General features: G+C 46.3%; 1 protein-coding gene across 3 annotated transcripts; it reads right to left on the minus strand.

Annotated features, from left to right (window-relative positions):
* On the minus strand, nt 1-10,795 carry mpz (myelin protein zero). Of its 3 annotated transcripts, none has more exons than XM_054768962.1 (6): nt 10,599-10,795; nt 9,881-10,047; nt 7,522-7,735; nt 5,892-6,021; nt 5,409-5,451; nt 1-2,108 (listed from the first exon to the last, which is right to left on the minus strand). In XM_054768962.1, exons 1-6 carry the CDS (start codon nt 10,642-10,644, stop codon nt 2,097-2,099), a joined length of 612 nt encoding a protein of 203 aa, XP_054624937.1. In that variant the 5' UTR covers nt 10,645-10,795; the 3' UTR covers nt 1-2,096. The 3 variants fall into 3 exon arrangements, with proteins under 3 accessions (XP_054624937.1, XP_054624935.1, XP_054624936.1); XM_054768960.1 differs by lacking the exon at nt 1-2,108 and adding an exon at nt 2,441-2,786; XM_054768961.1 differs by lacking the exon at nt 1-2,108 and adding an exon at nt 2,806-3,040.
* Between the last annotated feature and the right edge of the window lie 5,010 nt (nt 10,796-15,805).

A 15,805-nucleotide genomic window follows, 5' to 3' on the forward strand; every position in this document is an offset into this window, starting at 1 on the left:
TTTGTCTCGGGGCTAAAGTTTATTCACGTTCTTTTTACAACAATATTACACAGCCGTTAAAAGTGACGACGAGCATTAAAACAAATGTCAAAAAAATAATAACAAAAACAATAAAAGAAGCCACAGTCAAACGTTACATTGCTACTTAATACAGCTCATAAAACATACAAAGAAAACATCTTTTAATATAATTAGAGCAGGCGTCTGGACATTCTCAATAGTTAGCTTGAGAGAAGGCTAAAGCTAAATACAGGACAGGCCCAGTTTCCATGGACGCAATAACGTCTCTATTGCGAATGAGTAGATGAATACACTGTGATGGATCTAGAAGGTATAACACAACAAATGAAGTTCTGGACTATGCTCCGTAAAGTAAACATGGAGTGTCCCAGAAGCAGGTGGCGGTGTCCATAGAAACGTGGTCAGGCTGATGAGGCAAAGCACATCTCCAGTTACGACATCTTGTAGCACCTGCAGTTAGGAATTTGAAAGGAACATTCAAGTCTTGGCCATACATCCCACGTCCACCTGGATCGCCATCTGTCTTTGGCTCGTCATGAGGGTTGTTTGGGAAGGAGCACCTTGACAGAGGAAGTGTGCTGAGGCAAGAGGGTTTGGATTTTTTAGGTTCCGACAAAGCGTTCTCCTGCTGCCTTGAGTGCCTTGAGCCTTGAGGTCCCACCTCCACCCTTCGTCTTCAAAGAATGTGTGCGTGTTTTGGACACTTTCTTTACTTGGGCCAACGCACGATGGCACATGTTTCCACCAAGCAGTCACGGTTCGGTTCATTTCCACTGTCCATGAAGGGTTCCAACACAACTCATCCAAGCAGATCTCGGCAACAAAAGTGCCCCATTTAAAAAGAATACATCGCAGATCATGACGACGACAGGAATCAAGCCCCTTTGAGTTTCTACTTGACAAAAAAAATACTTTCACACATTTTCTGCATGGTCTTTCTTCTAGAACTTCACATTGATGTCACTGTATTTCCCGCCAAACACAAGCCAGATGGGTATTTACCTTCCACGCTGGTGGAAAGGTGGTTCTAAACACACAACATCTGTGAGGAGGAAGGCTAGCCAAGCGTTAAGGTGGCGGTCAAAGGCTTCCCGCCGACGTGTTGTTTTTTATGCTTTGCCAGTAGGGGGCAGAGGTTAGTACTTTGGCATTTGAGCCAGCGGAAATAAAAGGTCAAAGGAAGGAGAGCCGGCCGGCGAGGTGGACATGCCGCTTTGTGAGGGGGTATTTGAAGGACAACTAATGGGAGGAGGTGGGACAGTCGGGTCTGACCACTATGAAGGGGGGTGAGGGGTGCTGTAAGACTGATAAGAAGTGACTTAACGAGCAGAGTGGATTGTGTAGCAGCCTATTTTGTGGGCTAATAATGCAGCGTCTGCCGTCAGACGACAGGAAGTGGAGGAGATAAAAGGCGAAGACGTGAGGACACAAAAGTAGAAGACCTTAAAGAACTGAGGAGAGCACCTTCTTTCCTGTTAAACCCCAGAGGGCATCCGTCGCCAGTCCTGTGGCCCGTGACGTCATGTGTGCTTGTCAGTCCCCGGTCCCCCGAGCCTAGCGGCGGACGCCCACCCTCCCCACTTCAACTCAGCTCTCCTCCAAGAAATGTGCAGCTGTTACAGTAAGGCCGCCAGAAATAGCCGGCGAAAACGACCTCCATTAGTTCCAAAGAGACACGACCGGAGGACGGTGGCTTGGACCTCCGTCTCCTGCCAGCCACGAGCTGGCATCGTATTTCTCTAGTGGAGGTCCGGCCGAGGCTCACTGTGTGCACCAGATTGAGTCGTTAAAAAGGGGAGAAGATTGAGGAAAACCCTGAGGGATGCCTGGAAGGCTCCTCTGACAGAGGTTACGAGCGCAGTTAGGTCTTAAACACTTTTACACTTTGCCCAATGAGTGAATAAACGGGCTCCGGTGAGGCGACGGGAAATTATTTGACACTGCTGCCACCGACATAGCGGTGCTATTCTTCTTATAGCCTGCCTTAAAGGAGGAGAGATAATGGCAAGTAATGGCGGCAGAGGGGAGGAGGGGGACGTCAGGCAGACTAGAGAGGTGGAGGCGTCACGGAGGAGTCAGACCTTTATCTAGAGCACAAGAAGAGAAGAAGAAGGGATGGGGAGTGAGACAAAGAGAGAGACAGGACAGCAGTTAGAAACATTCACAAACGGAGGTGGCGGGGGCATTGGGATGGGGGAGTCATGATTCGTATCAGACACACTCGAGGGGGGACGAGGGGGGGGTGTCCTCGCCACCAAAGGAAGCGAGGAGGTGTTGTTATCAAACGAGGCTGCCTGGACGACCAGCCGACAAGATAATGGCGACGTGGGGCTCATAAATCTGTGTGTACAGTCGATGAGATACCATTGGACTCATTTATTACAGGTGGTGCCCCACCACCCCCAAGTCATCCCCCCCTTCCCCGCTTATTTGAAGGCGAGCTTGTTGGCGAGGCGAGAGAGGAGGCCTGGAGGTTGGGAGTCGCCCCGGCTGGCCGTGGTGGGCCCCTCCTCGCCGTTCTTGCGAGTCAGCTCCAGCTCGATGGTCATCAGCACCCGGCCGCCGCTCTCCTCCACCCCACCCTCCGTCCTCTCTGCCCCTCGCCCAGGCAGGGCCTTGGCCACTGCCTGGCGCACGGGCTGGAACAGCCGGCCGGCGAGCCCGCTCCAGCCCCGCCCCGTATCCTATTTCCTATCCTTGCGGGATTCCTGCTTCTTCTTCTCCGAGGCCTTCAGCTTGGTGGGGTCTGCGGGCGGCGCGGGGCCCTGTGGGGGAAGCAAGGGAGAGGGGGCCGGGGGAGAACAGGGGTGGAGAGTCACTTGAGGAGGAAAGGAGTGCGAAGGGGGCGGGGAGGTAATGGTAGTGGTGGTTTTAGTGGGACGGGCAGAGCTGTTGTGAAGGGGAGAGGAAAAAAAACACATTTAAAAAAGTAGAAGAGACCCGAAGAGGATGTGAGGGGGACGGCGAAACGGTCCTTTTAGGGGCGGGGTGAAAGAGTGAGGGGGGGCGGTGTCCAGAGCTGGATTGGGGGCAGAGGTGGGAGGGAGTGACAAAAGAGGTAACCATGCATTAGGATGGGACACAGTGGCAGGTGGGCACCATACACCTGTGGTGGCAAGTCATCAACAACACAAACAAACACACGCACACGTACATACAGTATACACACACATGCACACATGAACACACAGCAAAGTCGGCCATGTTTGTTTCAGTTCCTCATGGTTAGAATCAATATATTGTGAAATTTGATTGCTAGCTTGCACAATTTTAGAGCAAAACAAAACAATACAGAATTGTTTTTTTTACGAGGTGATATTTGTTAATCATTCTTTAGAAGTATTTTTTGTCGAAGCAGGACATAATTACTCGACTAAGAAGTTTTGTAAACACATATTGAAAGGACAGCACATTAGGTACACAATCTAATGACGATCAATGCAAGAGTTTTGTCTTTACAATGATAAAATATGGTCACTTTTGATTGTGAGGTCATTTACCAATTTATACTTTCATTAATGAGGTTAAAATATTACAAATAGCTCTCAGTGCATTATCATTTTTGCAAAGGCGAAATTAGCATTGTGCAGGGTGCCTATTGTTGCGGTCACACATTCTTTACATTGTCTGAGTAATACATGAAAACATCTCAAATATATGAAAGGAGGAAGAGGAGCAAGAGGAGGAAGGACTGGGTGTAGTCTACAAGAGGTCAAGGTCACAATGGAGGGTGTGGGGGACCCTGACATAGCAGGAATGATGCAGCTACTAAACAAAGGCTACTGGTTAAAAGTGGTAGCAGCGAGGAAGGCTGTGCATTTAAAGAATGGCATCAGCTTGGCGAGCACGCCACAGTTCACCGGTGGCCTCCGCTCTACCCACCCTGCCCCAGAACATCTTTAATTACGCTCTGACCAGGAGGAAGAGGAAGCGATATCCTGCCCACCGTGCAGCCCTTGCTCGTGTCACGACCGGCGCTCACACTCGCATCCTGTCATGCGTCATTGCCTTTGCGTCTCACAGTGTGCTGCTCCTAACAACAGCACCGAGGCACGGTCCGGAACCGTGAGCCCGGGCCACCCTCCAATGTGGCAAAAAGAGAAGGGGGGGTGAAAGTGACGGCATCCCCTGCTGCATGCTAAAAGAAAGAGACACTCAAACATGAAGAGTGACAGTGATTTCCTGTCCGGCACATCATATGACCTGAAGGAGAAATCAGGGAGGAGGAGGAGACGGACAGATGTTCCTCCAGGCCTGCGAGGGGAGTCAAAGGTGAGGAGGGAGTAAGGGAGAAGGACGAGGAGGATGGATCGATACTGAGTGCGCTCGATTATCATTCCAGCACAGAACGTGTGTGTGTGTGTGTGTGTGTGTGTGTGTGTGTGTGTGTGCACGTGCATGTGCATGCTCCCTCCTACAGGGCAACCCCCCTGCACTATTCAATCACGTTCTAAAGTTGTCATCGTTACTCGGTTGCCATGACGACACTGCTCGTCAAGCGTCCCTTTCTTTCTTAACATTACTCATATATGCACCGTCAGACCCCCACTCCCTCCCTCCACCTACACACACATCCTGTGGAGAGCAGGCTGTCGATCAGCTGACAGTTAAAAGACAACAAGAAGACAGTGGGAGGGCTGTGATGGTGCAATGGGGTGCAGGAGGTGGGTGGGTGGCCACCTCACATTGGGGGCGGAGATCCCTCAGTGTGACCTCATACCACAAAATACTAGTACTACTACTAGTATTCACTATGATGATAATATAGTATCACAGTGGTGGCCTTGTTGGCACTTTCATTGATGATGAGTCATGCGAAGATGACCTTTCACCTCATAAGGGCTATCAAAATCAACAAGGACCTTGTTGCTGACAAATCAAGCAACAGCAACCTCTCAAAGTTTGACGATCATTGATTGACAGTTAGCGAAGTGCCGGTTTGACCTCGGATCTCAGCCACCGGGAGCATCCCCTCCTGTCAGCTCTCGTGCAAAATCAACAGGGTTCTTGCTCTGCCAGTGCAACAACAAAGCCACTATTCAGTCCAGTACTGCCACTAAACACTGACCTGGTTGGTTCCCTTTTTGGCCGGTGGCCGTTTACTGGCGCAGTTTCCCTCCTACCCCATTGCTACCAGGCAATTACGCACCCTGCTGGCACGCCGCATGGCTAAGGTTTGGCGTTGAGGGTTTAAGTGCAGGCAGTGTTCTGCACCGTCACGTCGGGACAAATACTCTGACACCACATTTTTCTGCTCTGGGCAAATTCTCGCTGGAGGACGTGACAGCCAGCTGTTGATGGCATTGGGTGATGGCATGCGTGAAGAAGGGGACGGCAGCGAGAAGGAAGAGTGACTGGGAGGAAAAGAAAAAGAGGAGGGAACTTGCCTGTCTCTGCTGTGATCCCTCTTTCTTTTTCTTGCCATGTTTGCTAGAGGGGACAAAAAAGAAGAGACAATGTCAGGATGTCTTTCTCTCCCCCTGGTGGTCACATGGTGTCACTGCATGTCATCTACTATCATAGCCCTCGGGCATAGAATGCCTCAAGATCTCTTAAGATGGGAAAGATATGAGTGAGATGATGGATGCATCATCTTCATGATCCAGTGGATTATCCACCAGACACCCCCCGCTACCGAACTTCCCAAGCGCCCCCCAGGCTTGCAGTGCACTTGGATTACATCAAGATGAAGATCATTATCAGTCAGCTAAATAACTTCCCCTCTCTCAGCGGACTCAAGTGGAAGCCGCTACGCCAGCTTGGCCACGCAGGTGTCAGTGCCAGGGAGAGGCTCGGGTTTCAGCTCCAGACCCTGGCACCAGAGGCCCGCCCGGCAGAGCACCCCCACCAGCCGGGGGCCGGGCACTGACCTGACGCTGAGGCTGAAGACACGGCGCGCCACCAGGAAACGCATCAGGTAGTAGATGACCACGATGAGCACCAGCAGGCCCAGCACCACCCCGATGATGGACCCTGTGATCACGCCGGCCTGGATGGGCACTGCAATGAGGGAGGGGGGTTGCAGGATGAGTGGAATGCAGTAAAAAGTGTCATCCAGGCGGGCCTCGGGCGGGGAGTGAAGGAGGAGGGTGAAGGTTGCACTGAAGGAGACGACTGCATGAATGAGGGCGGAGAGGGGAGTGAAGTGGATGGACGAAGCTAAAGATGGCGATAACAATCGGAGTGATGGGCTCCAATGACTCCCAGTGAGGAGAAACATTATGCATTATTCACTATATTGGGTGAGAGGAATAGTAGCGGCGCCCCCTGCAGACAATTCATCACCTACAACAGGGGTGTCCCAACTGTTTCCACTGACAGCCACAAGCAGAAAAATTGAAGGATCATTTTATTTTTACAATATGTCGAGGACCAGGACCCCGCCTCTCGCCCAAAGTTGGCTGGGGTAGGCTCCAGCATACGCGCAACCGTAGTGAGTACAAGTGGTATAGAAAATGGATGGACGGATGTCCAGGACCAACTTAAAAAATTTTTTTTAAAAAAGCATTGGGCCGAAAATGTCCCTCGGGCTGCATCGTAGACACCCCTGACCTACAGCCTCTGATTAAAAGAGTAAATAGCAACTAAGGTTATGTAAGTTACGTCAAAAGTGAGTGAAAAAGTTGTGATGTGCATGCCAGGCCAGTAGGCGGCGATGTCCTCCAGGAATCTTATCTGAAACTGTCTTTAAAATATATACTTTTTCGTTCAAATTTGAAAATTTAAAATTAAGAAACACTGTCAAACATGTCCACTGTGATGCACGTTTTTTTGTCATTTATATGTAAATGAACGGCCAAAAATATTTGCCAGTTTGTCAGTAAGCGACCGCTGGAAAAAAAAGTATGTATCCCCATCTTGAAAATGACAAGTTGCTTTTTGGTACAGCAGATCTGTTGAAAATGAACAATGATAAAAAAAAACCATCCTATAGTGCCACTAGAACATAATATGCTTGATGTGCACCTTCATCGAAATCCACAGCGCTAATGCATTCATTCTTGACGCATGCTACTTCTACATAAAGTTTTTGTAGAAATGGCAGAAAAAGCAGCTATTTTATACTCCGGCAAACTAACTAACAAACTAGAGATCTCAGACCTCCGCCAAGGTTTAAATTATTAACTAAGAAATGAAAAAAAATGTTAAAAGAAGTGTAAAAAAAATCCTGTAGCCACCACAAAATGTAACGTCTTCTTCCTTGGCCTGTGTGTAACCCTTCCACAAAGTTTCACGGAGCTCGGTTAAGTCATTTTTGCGTTATCATGGTGTAAAACTTTGATGAAAACATAACCTCGTTGGCGGCGGTAAAAAAGAAGATAATTGCTTTCATTGAACAGGCGGCGCAGCCACGCTAACCAGGCAGCGTGACGATAAGTCTCGCCGTAGTCCGACGCACAAATTGAGATTAATTTCACACTTTTGGAGCCATTAAAGCAACAACAATTGAGAACTGTTGGCTGCTGACAGGATGACAGGGGGGGAGGGAGCGAGGCTCACCCTTCTCAAACACCAGCAGACGCACGCTGGAGGGCCGGCCCACGATGTCAGGGGGATTCTTGGCGTCGCAGGTGAAGGTGCCGTTGTCGGAGAACTCCAGGTTTTTCAGCAGGATGGAACCATCACGGCGGCTCGGGTCGCCCACAAATTCCAGGCGGTCCCTGAAGGGCCCTTTGTTGTCCACGTAGGCCATACCCCCAGTGTAGTGGAAGATCTGCAAGGACAAGAGACTCGTTTGGGTGTCTGGATCCTGTCCGTCATGCAACATTCTGTTTTTTATGGCAATGGAAAACAGTTTCATGTATACAGTGATCAATTCTACAAGGTAAATTGTGTTATCAATAAATGACATGTCACAACATCTTTTGAAAAATGTAGAAAAAATCTTTTGTGAAATTTAGAAGAAATTAAAATATTGAACTGCTATATAGCTTGTTTATAATTCATAATTGTAATTCATAAATTAAAAATTGAGAAGAAAATGCATTTAGATTTAAAATTAAATACAACTTCATTTAAAATTGAAATTATATATACAGTGCTCGATCGCTACAGCGCGGTTCACCTTTCGCAGATTTTTAAAGTGCAATTTAGCTTTTTTTAACAGCGTATGAACGCGCATTGTGTTCTGCTTCCTTGTGATGTATTAGAGTGATCTATCGGTGCTCTGTTGTACGTGTCTGTTATTGTATTTACTACTGCTACCAGTAGAGGGTGTTGTATACTCATGTGAGAGTTGAAGACATGTGCAGCTCCACCTAGTATGTGTTTCTGTGCCTGTACTAGCATGTTAGGAACCCACAGTAGACAATAGAGCCACAACAGTCCTTATTGGCTAAGGGAGAAGCCGCCCATCATGTTCTTTGTCCTGATTGATTGACAATTGTCAACAGCCAATCCCCTTCGTGCCGTTTTGTGTTGTGGTCAATGGTCGCAAGCGAACTAGCTAACTCTGTGAGTTGCTTGCTAACCTCCAATAAACAATAGAAGAAGAAGAAACTAACCGGCTGGTGGAGCCTATCCCAGCTAACTTTTGAGAGGCGACCATTCAACAACCATTCACACTCACATTCATACCTATGGACAATTTAGAGTCTCCAATTAACCTAACATGCATGTTTTTGGAATGTGGGAGGAAACCGGAGTACCCACATGCACACAAACTCCATAGATGCCCAAGCCGAGATTTGAACCCCGGTCTTCTCGATCTCCTGACTATGTGGCCAACATGCTAACCACTCGGCCACCGTCCCAAATAAGTCATTCAATTAAAATAAAAATGTAAAAGTCTGAATAAGAATACTGTTCATTTAAGTGGTATGAAAGCACAAAACACACTGGACTCAAATATAATAATAATAATGCCAGTGTGCTTCCAAACTGCTGCTGCTCCACGAGTTAGTTACAGTAACACATCAGTTTTGGGCCAGTAGGGTGCAGCAGAGGCAGACTGTTATGAATTGACATACAGTAGCATAACAATGTTAAAACATGCATGTGAATATTATAAAAAGGCAGCCTTGCAGTTAAAATCTCCAGCTGCTAAAAAGCCGTATGAAAGAGGAGAAAAGTGCGGTTCCACAGCAAGGAGGCCACGCCAGGACAAGGATGAAGGCGGGCGAGATAACGGGAGTGGTGGGGGAGGAGGGCGGAGCCGGGGAATGGCATTACGGCAGAGGAGGGAGGGGGCGGTCAGGACGGGACGAGATGGCGTGATTAAAGTGACAGGAGAGGATGATAAGGCCAGAGACGGTGAAATGAAAGTTGTGGGAAGGAGAGCGAGATTAGAAGTTAATGCATGCAAATTACACTTGTGATGTATGTGTGTGTGTGTGTGTGTGTGTGTGTGTGCGATGCATTTATTAATTCATAATAGTACAACTGAAGCTCTATTAGCAGTACATTGTGCTCTCTGACATGCATTTATCTCAATGATGAGGATGTCCTCCTCATCCAAATACTAAATTAAAATCAAATTCAATTTTTGATCCCAGAAAATGATTACAGTACATTATCAGACTTTGTCTTTCTTTCTTATTTTAGAACTTTTATATATTATTCATTTTAATATTAACACTTTTAAATAATTACCGTCACATTTCTATTCATGGTTTACTATATTTAATTATAGCGCTTTCATTGTGACCACTTCCTCTCTTTGCTGATTAGCTGGAAGACATCACATGGTTCTACCGACTTCCACTAAGGCGTACGTTTGGAGTAAGTCACCAGATATGCTTCCTTGAATGGTTTACACCAGAATGCAGGATGATGGTGTCATGAACCAGGTGTTACGGTATGTCCAGCAGCCAGTGTGTGTGTGTGTGTGTGTGCGTGCGCGCGTGTGTGCGTCCATTACAGATATGCTGTCCCGTGAGCCGTCGGGCCTGTACGTCCAAGAGAAGGTGACGTCCTCGGAGGTCCAGCGCCAGGAGAAGAAGGAGCAGGAGAGTCGCACATCGGAGCCCAACAGGGCGTGGCGCTCCCAGCCCGTGTAGATCACGATGGCCTGGGATGGCTCAGGCACTGGCGGGGGTTGGACACATTGATCATTGTCACATGTAGCTTTTCTGGTTTTTAACTCGCAAAATATGGAAATTAATTATACTATACTGTTATCAAGTGTATATGTGTGTGTGTATATGTACATATTAACACAATAAAAGCATACTGTACTCACAAATACTGAACGTCACTGGAGTGTGTGAAGTGATGAATGATGCTAATTTGCTTTTGCGCACTAAATCAATAATTTACTGCGCTAGAAATAAATGTGATGCAGGGTGCTGTCACTCCACTGGAGCTTAATGATGTTATGTGCAAATATGTGGTCTTTGTCTGTGGAATCAAGCACCCGAAGACCCCTAAACGTGTGCGTGTACTTTTGGACAGAGCATGCTGAGATTACATCAACATGTCAATTTAGGCAGAGAGTGTAGAGAGCTAATTGAGCAATTAAAGTTCAATCAATTAATCCCTCATTAAGCCTCTCATCCACTTTCTGTCCATTAAAGCGAAGACGGTGAGGAGCAGGTAAGGCATATTCACCATGATCAAGACAAAGTGTGAATGTTTACCTATTCCCAAGAGGACAAGCGACGCCAGCGCCACCAGGGTCAGCATGATGGTCTGCGGCGAGCGTGGGGCTTCCCACCTACACGGAGGACAGAGGTGCACACGGCGGAAGAGTTCCACTCTGCGGGGAGTGGACGGAGATGGGTGCACGGGTGCACGGAGCCAGGACGTGAGGGGACAGCAACAGGAGGTCTGCCAGCGTCCAGCGTGTTTATAGGCGGACACACCCCTCGCTCACTCGCCAGGGCCAGGACCCCTCCTCCGTGGGGGCCACGGGGGGCATCAGTTCCCAACACAGCACCACCCTAGAGGACAGGAGGAACAGATAGTTTAACCCCTGAGGTGGAAGGACCACTTGAAACCCAAAAACTGGCCTTTTTTCCACACAGGGGCGCTTCATGGATGTGACCTTAAGGGTGCTTTGCCCCCCCAATCAGAACGTCATGCAAAGAGTACCCTGCAAAGACAAAAAACCAACAAAACAAAACACAGTATTTAAAGAAACCAAAATTTATTTCCGGTAAAACTAATGTAAAAATATTTAAATAAAAAATAGTTTAAAATATATCTAAAATTATGTTTAAAATCTTGTGAAACAAAAAATAAAATAAAATAAAAAGCAATAAATTAACCTTTTGTAGTGGCCCTTCTCTAAAAAAAAGCCCTACACACAATAATAGTAATAATTGATCAAGCACAAAGTATCTTGCAAGTATGTTCCATGCATTAATAAATCTTTAATGAAATGTCTTATTAATGTTAATACAATTCCTAAATAAATTAATTAAAATTAAAAATATAAAATAATATATAGTATATATAAAATAATATATAAGCAATAATTCAACATACTAGTTGCAAAAAAAATATTTTAAATGTTCTTTTGGGGGGGGGAATTTAATTTTATACATAAAAATATTTATGTATATGATTAAAAATGACAAGACTGGAATATAAATCTATCTAGTTATATAGTTGTTTCTAGGAACGTTTATTTATGCACATTTATTGCAAAGTCGAAGCACTACTCTACATTAAATATAAACTACAGCACCATCTGCTGGATCTGGTTGCTTGTGCAAAGTTGCTCTGACTCATCGGTAACATAACCATTAGTATTTTTAGGAGTGCTAAAATAAAATTTAGGGGTGGGGTCAAAGTCCAGGCTCGCGGTGGTCCGCTTTCACCAGACCTGACGTCCGAACAAAGACCGGACTCTTTGGTCTCCCTCCCGCCAGATTCCTGCTGACACAATGGAGCGCGAGGGGGACAGGGCCTGGCCTGGCCCTGTGTGCACGCCCGCAGGTCAATGGCGCTTTCTCTCCCCCACTCGGCCAAAAGACAAAGATCTGCATTGACCGCCTACGCCACGCGTCTCCGGCATCGGCACGGGTTGATGTGGGGACAGATGGATGGAGTTGAAGGATGGGAGCGGCAGAGGTGTGGATGATGTCTCAAACAAGTGCACCACAACATCAGTCGCCTGGAAGAACATGTACAGTATGTCCAACTAGGGTTTTTCCACATATTTGGGAATTACTGGAGATTACGGTAGAACCAGAACCACCGCTTAAAAGAATAACAGTTTGAGCGCACGTCTTGCTAAAAGCTCCCATTTGTGTGTGAGGTGGCTGATGAGGAGTAGTGCTGAGTAAAAGAGAAAGTTAGCGGTCATTAGTCATGATTGCACAACTTGTAAGCACCCAAGGGATGCATGAGCGATGATGGCGCAGGAAGAGGAGACACTGATGAGGAGGTCTTGCTCATTCAGGTTCCTCATGCACTGGGTCCTGGGAATGGGGTGGTGGGGTGGGATGCCCGCGGCAGTCCCTGTGGCCACTTTCACCTACATTTCAAACAGTCAGCTGACGTAGCCGCTGAATAAAATGGACCATCTGCAATCTTGTTTTGTCGCTGCTGTCAAGGGGGGTGTGGGGGGGTCTATTAGCCTAGACTCTCCGTAGACCCACTTAAACCACATTGAACACCCTCAACTGTTGCATTCAGAGCAGTCTTGGAGCAGGGGTGGTTGGCTATAGGGAGGAAAGATCTCTACTGATGTTGAACACCCCTTGCCCTCAACACATGGCAGGTGAGGTTAAAGCCATCCATGTTCCTTGTCAGTTCCTTGGCAGCTGGGGACAATTTTCCTCTAATCTGTACAAAATGTACTTTTTAAAATGTAGCTTTTAGCATTTGGGTGTATGATGTCACAACATGCACTGTACTGTTGTTTCCTGACAAACTATTTATTTGACTATTTATTACGTATCATCTGTCTAATGTCTCAATAACCTTACAGTCTAGTGTAATAATCCACTTCACCAATTCTCCTTTTCCACTAATGACTTTCTTCTGACTGTCTTAAGCGGCCTCACAGTTTGTCGATATAGCGCAACCTCTTGCTTTGGCATGAACGAGAACAGTTGTATTTTTTGGTTTGTTTTTATTACATTCATTGAAAATGTAGTTATGGGCATTTGCAGGTATGACGTCATAGTACTGCTGTTTCCTTATACACTACAAACTACTTGTTGGACTATTTTTTTTAGGCAACTTCAGTTCCGTCAGTCATTCTCTTTTTGTTTTGTTTTTAATCACAGCATTTCAGGTCATTGAATTTTTTGAAAGATGATATAATTAGGGCTGTCAAATGATTCAAATTTGTTATCAAGTTAATCTGTTTTCAAATTAATTAATTATGATTAATCACTATTTGCAAGTGTGTGAAAAATGCCATTTTTAATGTATTTCATAAACAGGAACATAAATGACATAACATTAAATGTACTGTATGTATTAACAGCTCCAAATTAACTGGAAATTTTAATCAAGCTAAAAGACAACACTTCTGAAAATCTATTTGGCTAACACTAGTCCCTTAAATAGTAGCAGAACATCTGAATCTCACATGAACCTTGTTAATATGAGCAATGTGGGGTTGCATTCAAAGACACCACGAAATTTATTGAATTCACATGTTTTTAGAGTACATGTATTTTCCGGGATTTCCAAGCATGCTTGGAAGACTTATTCAGTATTAGTGAGTGATAAGAATATCCACTTACTGTTTCTCTCTGTCTTTCTGTTAGTTTAGACCACACATACACTTGTGCCGTTCAGAGTGTCCTTGAATGCACCTTGCGGTCGTCTAGTGAAAATGAGGACGTGTCATTCCGAGGCTGAACGGACTACAGACGTGACTGTGAGTTGGAATTGCACTGCTTTTGATGTGTTCAGGTCACTGTGGGAACGTTAGTGTGCCTCCGTCTGCCGTTATAGGAGAGGTGTGGCTTGCCATGATGCGCGTGCGTTAATTACACTAAAATGTTAAGGTAATCAATGAAATACATTTGTTACTTTTGGCAGACCTAATAATAATATATAATAAAATCAACTAGTTGACTATTTTTATTGTTATTTTGGCAGCTGGACACTGTCAGTCCACATAGGCAAACGGCAATTGCCTTTTCCACTGACGTTCTTCAGGCTTCTGATTGGCTGTAATGGCCGTACAGTTAGTGGTTAGAGTCGTCACTAGGCGACCACAGTGGCGAGCAAAGATAACAAAGACGTCAGTTCACAAGGACGTCATGAGACTAATGATGGTGGCTGTGATCCAATGACGAGCACTCTGACCCCAGCCACTCCAGCAGGCTAAAGTGAAGCCTTTACAACAAGCAGAACACCAGCACAAACTAATGATCCATAAGCCTCATCACTGCATGGAGGGGGAGGTTGGATCAGTTGAAGTGCACATCAGCCAGGAACAATTTTCTTGCTTGGCTTTTTCGCAGCTAAGGAGCAGCACTGAGTCACATGGCACACTCCAAACAATCCCGCACTGTGTCACAGAGCAAGGAGGACAGTCATATAAATAGGGCCCCCCAAAAAAGAGGGGCCCTGACATCATCAAATCCAAAAGGTTACTGGCCAACGCTGAGCGCCGCAGGCCGAAGAAAAACACTATTGACATTCTGTGGCGTTGTGCGGCGGACAATGGCAGGGCTTGTCCCTCCCCGCTCTCTCCCTTACGGCCTGGAATGGCAGCGATGTCACAGAGCGCGCCAAACCAATGGACATTGGGATGCGGAGGGATGGACGGCCGAGGAGGCGAAGGAGAACAAATGCTTTGTTCCCGCCACATAAAAAGCGGCCATTGTGAGGGTGACACAGACACGATGAGGGGCAAAAGTATTGGGACGTGTTCCACCTACAGGAAGCGGAAAATGAAGAAAATGACAAAACGCACTCCTGGACCCGGGAGAGGTCCTGCTTCAATCTCTGCTCTGGTTCTTCCACACCAAACTCCTCAAAGCATGGTCTTTAGGGACCTTGCTTTGAGCACTGGGAATAGAAAAGGCTCTACCCCAAAGTGTTCCGATCAAGCTGGAAGTGTACAATTGTCCAAACTTTCTGGCCAAGATGAGCGACTAGAGACTGAAATCGTGAGGCGTGCCAAAGGACTTCAAAGGAGGCACGGCAGCTCTAGTAAAATAAAGAAAAACAATATTTTTAATCGTGTGAAGCTCACTTTGGCTAATATGTTAATGTATAGTTCCTAGGAGGGTGGGCCAAAACTAGCGTTAGTTACTTCACTATCTATTTCACCTTAACAATGAAGTAACTGTAACCCTACTTTTGGCCCACCCTATATATGTGCTCTGAGCCCCACCTCGCTCACCTTCTTTATCAAATTGCTGGCACTCGCAACTGTCTTTGGCTCCATGGCGGGTTATCTGGCAGTCACAATAAAAAATGCACAGAGTCACCAATGGGTAGCAACACAAAAGATACAGTCAAGGACAAACTGACTCGTTTGTTACGGGCAGTATTGTACAAAAACCAAGGCACAATTTTGGTGAAAATTCTCTACGAAAAACAAATCCTACAGAAACTGGGGCATACGAAGACCCAAGTTTGACTGTATTTTAGTGAGACTTTTTAAAATGTACAGTACTTTATTATGTAAAGGAAGCTTTTATAAGAGGCACAGCTGATTAAGCAGCATATACCAATATGCAACTTATATAGAAAATGGCAATGTTGGTATTTTAGTGACAGTATGACCTGCATCTCAGAGGGCTGGATGTCTTTCAAGATGGCTCAATGTTAGGTCAGCAGGAGGCGACGAGGAGGCCAGTGTCAGGACCTAGGCTCAACAACACAGCTTGCATGCAAGGGCAACAAAGGGCACTCTTCTGAGATG

The sequence above is a fragment of the Dunckerocampus dactyliophorus genome, chromosome 2, assembly GCF_027744805.1.
Source record: "Dunckerocampus dactyliophorus isolate RoL2022-P2 chromosome 2, RoL_Ddac_1.1, whole genome shotgun sequence".
NCBI classification, from domain to species: domain Eukaryota; kingdom Metazoa; phylum Chordata; class Actinopteri; order Syngnathiformes; family Syngnathidae; genus Dunckerocampus; species Dunckerocampus dactyliophorus.

Bases quoted from the DNA above. Each gene is read 5' to 3' on its own strand.
- mpz (XM_054768960.1), bottom strand. From the start codon at position 10,644: ATGCTGACCCTGGTGGCGCTGGCGTCGCTTGTCCTCTTGGGAATAG. The intron at 10,048-10,598 runs GTAAACATTCAC...AACCCCCGCCAG, and splicing joins GCTTGTCCTCTTGGGAATAG to TGCCTGAGCCATCCCAGGCC. The intron at 7,736-9,880 runs GTAATGGACGCA...TTGTCCTTGCAG, and splicing joins GCTCACGGGACAGCATATCT to ATCTTCCACTACACTGGGGG.